This window comes from Panicum hallii, chromosome 2, assembly GCF_002211085.1.
Source record: "Panicum hallii strain FIL2 chromosome 2, PHallii_v3.1, whole genome shotgun sequence".
NCBI lineage: Eukaryota > Viridiplantae > Streptophyta > Magnoliopsida > Poales > Poaceae > Panicum > Panicum hallii.
In genome coordinates this window covers 655,364-662,100 of record NC_038043.1, presented here as the reverse complement: position 1 = coordinate 662,100, position 6,737 = coordinate 655,364, and the positions used below count along the sequence as shown (strand labels likewise).

General features: G+C 44.6%; 1 protein-coding gene across 1 annotated transcript; it reads left to right on the top strand.

Moving 5' to 3' along the window:
• Positions 1-222: 222 nt before the first annotated feature.
• Positions 223-4,621, top strand: LOC112882239 (T-complex protein 1 subunit epsilon). The gene is made up of 9 exons (XM_025947251.1): positions 223-508; positions 872-1,190; positions 1,620-1,968; positions 2,258-2,390; positions 2,479-2,531; positions 2,982-3,084; positions 3,577-3,743; positions 3,822-3,935; positions 4,184-4,621. The coding sequence occupies exons 1-9, from the start codon at positions 310-312 to the stop codon at positions 4,352-4,354; spliced, it is 1,608 nt and encodes a 535-aa protein (XP_025803036.1). The 5' UTR covers positions 223-309; the 3' UTR covers positions 4,355-4,621.
• The last annotated feature ends 2,116 nt before the right edge of the window (positions 4,622-6,737 follow it).

Here is a 6,737-nt window from a genome sequence, read left to right as displayed (position 1 = left end):
GTACCCATTTTTCGATTTTTTCCCAATCGGCACACCTTTTTCGAATTTTATTTTTTTTAACCTTTTCTTTAAAAAAGTCCCGTGGCACACGCACCAGCACCTGCTGCTACCTGTCGCCAGCAAAGGCCATCCAGGCCCATCCGAATAGAGGCCACGGAGCCCATCAGGTGAAGCCCACAAGCAGCGAGTATCTAGGCCCATAGAGAATTCTCCCCCTCTAGAAACTCACTCCACCACACTCGGCTCCTCCCCCGCCCGCACTCCGCCCCCGCCGCCGCCGCCGCCCCTCCGATCCACCGGGCGCCGGCCATGGCGCTCGCCTTCGACGAGTTCGGGCGCCCCTTCATCATCCTCCGGGAGCAGGAGAAGAAGACGCGCCTGCGCGGCCTCGACGCGCAGAAGGCCAACATCGCCGCCGGCAAGGCCGTCGGGCGGATCCTACGCACCTCGCTCGGACCCAAGGGCATGGACAAGATGCTCCAGTCCCCCGACGGCGACGTCACTATCAGTAAGCATCTGCTTCGCTTCACCCTCCTCTTCCTCGTGTATCTACCGTAGCTCCCTAGTTTCGCTTGGCTTGTGTTCCGGGGGGCGAGGGTTTTTGAGTGGTTGCGCGCGGGGATTGAGATCTAGGGTTCGCGGGACAGTCGCTCGTGTTGGAACTCCATTTCCTGTAGTGGCTCGTGATCCCATTTTAGTGCCAGCTCAAGTTTACAAGCTGTTTTACCCTACATGATGGTAATGCTAAACTGAGGCGCCCCTACAGTTTTAGGATCTGTGCCATGCCTCAATTAGGACAGGAGGTGTCGATTTGGAGATGTAATTTTGTTTATTGAATACTGAACGTGCTGCCTTGTGAATGAATTGACAGCAAATGATGGGGCGACCATCCTGGAGCAGATGGATGTTGACAACCAGATTGCAAAGCTGATGGTGGAGCTGTCCCGCAGCCAAGACTATGAAATCGGGGATGGCACCACTGGGGTGGTCGTCATGGCTGGGGCTCTCCTGGAGCAGGCCGAGAAGCTTCTGGAACGTGGTATTCACCCGATTAGGGTGGCTGAAGGCTATGAGATGGCATCAAGGATAGCTTTTGAGCACCTAGAGCACATCTCCCAGAAGTTTGAGTTCAGTGCAGACAATATCGAGCCACTGGTTCAGACCTGCATGACAACTCTATCGTCCAAGATGTAAGTCATATAAATTTCATTTGGCCTTACGGTTATTGTTTAGTAATCCCTACATTATGTTCTCAGAGTATCATAGAGGAAATTTTCTTTTGTCCATTGCTATGCCACTTCTTTTTCGTACAACAGAAAAATCTCCGTTAAGCGTGAAACTTGAGGCTTTTCCCTTTTATCTGAGCCAGCGTAATAGAACTAGGTTAGAAGATTTCATTGGTTCTATCATGTTAGTAATCATTGATTCATATCTGAACTTTCTGTCCTCTTATTTTTAGTCTTTAAAACATTTTCAACTATATAGTTCTGCACCTAGTATGAACTTTTTGCACCGCCATTTTTTTACAATAGATTGTATTTTCTACTGCTTCACAATGATTCCAGTAGATTCACGTACAAAACAGCATGTCTGATGTCTCCATTGTTCTTATTATGCAGTGTTAACCGTTGCAAGCGGGCACTGGCAGAGATTGCTGTCAAAGCAGTCCTTGCGGTTGCCGATTTGGAGAGGAAGGATGTTAACTTGGATTTAATTAAAGTAGAAGGCAAGGTTGGTGGTAAGCTGGAGGACACTGAGCTCATATATGGAATTGTTGTTGACAAAGATATGAGCCACCCGCAAATGCCAAAGAAAATTGAGGATGCTAAGATTGCCATCCTGACGTGCCCATTCGAGCCCCCGAAGCCGAAGACAAAGCATAAGGTTGACATTGACACTGTAGAGAAATTCCAGACGTTGCGCGAGCAAGAGCAGAAATACTTTGATGAGATGGTTCAGAAGTGCAAGGTAAAATCTAAACTGTTTTAATAACATAGAATATCTATGCTGCTAATACCTGAGTGATAATGTTTCGTACACATGTACATGCATAGCTATCATGTTGATCTGGATGTGTGATCTGTAATCCAAATATCTATATTGTTATTTTGCTTAGATTCCATTTGTTTCCCATGGTTTTATAGTAATTGCAGTGATACAAGTTGAAATACATCCTCTTCCAGTTATGCTTGTTACTATGGGTAAATGAGGTATTTGCTTTGCTAAAATACCATTCACAAATCTTTTTTTTTTGTAGGATGCTGGTGCGACCCTGGTTATTTGTCAATGGGGTTTTGATGATGAAGCCAATCATTTGTTGATGCACAGAAATCTGCCAGCTGTCAGATGGGTTGGTGGTGTTGAATTGGAATTGATTGCCATTGCAACAGGTCAACATACTCCTATATATCACCGTTTAATACTTTTGTGACTATTAATGGCTTGTGAAGGCAGTATACCTAACATAACTGACTGCAGGAGGACGGATTGTTCCAAGATTCCAAGAGTTGAGTCCGGAAAAGCTTGGGAAGGTATCACTCTTATGTATTATATAGTTTATTTTCCAAGACTTGAGTCCGGAAAAGCATGGGTTGATTATGTGGTGTTCACTTAAGCAGTTTAGTGATCTAATGTATCTGAATCTGAAGTAGTTAGACTAGATATCATTTTTTGGACAGCCTTTCTAGATATCCATATTTTTAAATAACTGTTTATTGTTTCTGACTCTGTGTAATGAGCAGATTATTAGTTGAATAGAAAGGTACACTCATATTCTGGAGCTGTTATTGTATATACACTTGACTTTTATCATGCCATTCTTGGTAGCTTTGATGTTGGATTTAGCTTTGGTTTCTTGACCACACCAGTTGAAAGACACATAGAATTTTATTTTTACTGTACATAGAAAATACTCTGCTGTCATCTTTATTGTATTGCAAGTGACAACCTGTTACATATTTTTCCTTGCCATTTTTCAATAGGCTGGATTAGTCAGAGAGAAGTCCTTCGGAACTACAAAGGACCGGATGCTTTACATTGAGCAGTGTGCCAATTCCAGAGCTGTAACTATTTTCATTCGTGGTGGTATGTCCTCATGTTTCCTTCTTTCATATTAACATCAGTTTTTAATCTGATTTGGAGAAACTTCATAATTCATAACGAATAAAGTGAAAATGCTTGTAAATATTTTATAACATTTGATTCTATATAGTCAGTAGGGGAACCCTTTTCTTTTTATATACTTTGATTTTATATATAATCAGTAGGGGAAATTCTCCTGTTTCAGTTTTTTTTTATTTCAATGCTATGTGGTGATTTCACTGCGCAATCAAGGATTTTGCCTCAAACCAACTTTCTTTCAGTATTGACCCTGCATCAGGAACCCAGATTGTACACAAATACATGCAGTGATACTTAGATATAATCATCTGATGGAGGATAGCAAACATTTTAAAACTATGCTGGCTGTTACAGTTTACTCAAATCATATCTTAAATAGTTAAATTTCATTTATCGCCTATGCTTTAGGATAATTCCTTATCTGAGTTTATGGTAAAACTAACTGCTGCTATGTAGGTAACAAAATGATGATTGAGGAGACCAAACGGAGTCTTCATGATGCTCTTTGTGTGGCAAGGAATTTGATCCGCAATAACTCAATTGTGTATGGTGGCGGTTCAGCAGAGATATCTTGTTCAATTGCTGTTGAAACTGCTGCAGATCGGCACCCTGGAGTTGAGCAGGTATGTGTTGACTTTGGAGCTTCTCTTTGAATAAGGATGCAATTTGTACCTTCTGATTGTGTGTGTGTTTTTTCACAGTATGCTATCAGGTCATTTGCTGATGCACTAGATGCTGTTCCACTAGCCTTGGCTGAAAACAGTGGTTTGCCACCAATCGATACCTTAACTGCAGTAAAAGCTCAGCAAGTTAAGGTATGGGACTTGTATACCCTTTTCTTTGAATCTGTTTTGTTAGCTGCCGTGGCATCTTGATACTGCCAATAAGCAATAAGTGCATTCATTCATAGTATGGCTACATATTACTTGGCGTGGTTGCTTCTGCCCTTGATTATTGTTATCGTAATCTCTTTGCAGTGCAGCTTTCGGCTCTTGCTGTTTCATTCCTTCTGAATTGTTGTTTGGAAACTCTGATGACATCCGATTGCTGCACACCTTTGCAGGAGAGCAACCCCCACTGCGGGATAGACTGCAACGACGTTGGCACCAACGACATGAAAGAACAGAACGTGTTTGAGACTCTGATCGGCAAGCAGCAACAGATCCTGCTCGCCACCCAGGTGGTGAAGATGATACTCAAGATTGATGACGTCATCTCGCCGTCCGAGTACTGACGAACCCTCAGGAGGAGGGACGGACGGGCTATGCTGGATGTGGCAGATAGGCAGTCAGTTTATTAGGCTGCGTTGCTGAGGTGGTGGTGATTGGTGTACTCTGTGTTCTGGCTTGCTCAGGCTGCTTGCTGTGTTGAACGAGCTAGCTGCCTACCTGTGTGTTTGTGTGATGCTTGCCGAAATCGTTTGTATTGCACGATAGCACCAAGGATACGTTTCAGATTAGTCTAGACGCTTGATTTAAAAAGCCCCCTGGTGCTGTATCTCTCTTCGGATGGTTGCAGTATTGTCGTTGTCACCAAATTGGCAAGAATCCCCGTTTGCACCCACCGCGCTTGGGCGTCGCAAACTCGCAACAGGGGAGGAGGAAATTGGCAAGCGGCGGCGCAGTCGAGTCTCGAGGCGGTGGATGGGAACGAGGAACTTGCAGCTGTCGCCAAGGACCTTTCCTCGTGGTTTGCATGGGCTATGGTCATCTGCCCGCGTGGAGCTGGAACGCGGCGGGGCTCTGCGCCGCCCCCGGCTGCGGCCACCACGACGACTGCCGCCGGGGCCCCTTCCGCGTCGTCTTCGCGGGCACCACTCGCACCAGCACTACTCATCGGAGGCTGGCGCGTGGAGCGAGCCCGCCATTGTACTGCGACAACCTCTTCGTGCTGGAGCCCAGCACACGCGGTCTACTTCAAGTGCTACGACCTTGGTTCGACCACTAGAATCCTCGAGTACAATGTGGCCAGGGCCACCCGGGAAATCTCGCTGATTCGCCTCACCCCTGAATTGGCAGCGAGTTGTGCTCATGGCTTCGGAAGATGCATGGTAGGTTGGGGTTCACCACCATGCATTTGTCCAGACTCTGCATGTGGTTGAGGGAGGTTTGTACCAACGGAGATGCAACATGGGCACAAAGCAGGGTGGTTGACCTCGTCGATGCGCTACTGCCGGCTGATGCCCTCGTGGCCGGATCGGACCCCATGTCATGTGGCTGCCGTCGTGGATGGTGGTGAGGTCATTTTTATGAGGACTGCTGTTGGGTTTTTCATTGTCGATCTGAAGTCTGGTCAGATCAAGAAGGCATGCCTATTATTATGGCATTGTTCCCTACACGTACGAGCTTCTGCACTCCAGGTACAGCTTTACTTAATTCCTGATTCACCAGAAAGATCACGTCCCATCAGTGTGTGTGTGTGTGTGTGTGGTTAGTTTCTGGTTAGTAGCCCTTTACGGTTGCTTATTTTGGTTTCTGAGAAAAAAATTCGATGGCAATTTGATTCCTCAGTTTGCTGAATATATGTGTTTTTTCTGTAGCACTAGGAGCAGTCTCTACGGGTGAGGGACCATGAGTTGGTGCTTCGATGCACGGAAGGATTTCTAGTGGAGATAGTAGAGGGCATAATTGTGTTTTGTGGTGGGATAACTCTTTTGTATCTTTGGCGAGTCGCGTTAGCTCTAAAGTTAGTAACCTCCTAGTCAGCGTAAAGCTTAGTTGAGCTTTATGCTCTCTCTGTTTCAGAACTTGAGCTTGTAATCAGGGATGGGGATTAATATAATTCTTTGTGTGAAAGTATTGGTTCCTAGGAATCCTAGCATACGAACTTAAAACTCTGCAGATCATGCATGACCACCATGTTACTCCAATAGCTTTCCGTGGCTTGAAACTGGTGGTTGGATAGAACTTATTTACTGAACCCACATTTTTTGCAGAAAACTTATTGGTTTATTTGGCACTTCAGAATCGAATAGTATTTGCCTCACTGATAGTGCAAGGAAAATAGGTTTAGAAAGAACAATGTGGTCAATAAACTAACTACACTCATGCGCATTACATGGGGAACAAGGCCATTGAACAGCACTGAGCTCCTAGGTTCCAAGGTTGCATTTCATTCATGGTGTTGCTGGTGTTGCTTGCTTCCCACATGAGTTTCTACTCGCCAGGTACAGTTTTTATTGAATCTGCCAATTCTAAGAATGAGTAGTATTCAGTTAGTAACATAAAAAGTTTGGTCAATGGTATGTAGCCATGCATGTGGGCTCAAGAGCAGTGGGTTTACGGAAAAGGAATGTCTGTAGAATCTGAATTACTCTCAAGTCCTACCGAAATTATCTTGCAAAGCATTCTTGAAATGAATATGAATTGACGATTGATCTAAATTTAGGTACATGGAAAAACCAATAAAGAGGCATTAGCTCTGATCTGTTGCTGTAACTTGACAGCATAGAATTAGAAATTATGGATGATGATTAAGAGTCCAGCCTCTTCTCACGAGAGGCTGTCAACTTTGTCTGGTACTTCAGAATTAGAAAGTTTATTGAACGGTATTTGGACTACATTGATTCCGTGGAATATAATTCACCAAACATTTATGAGGTTTCGAGCTGCAACTCG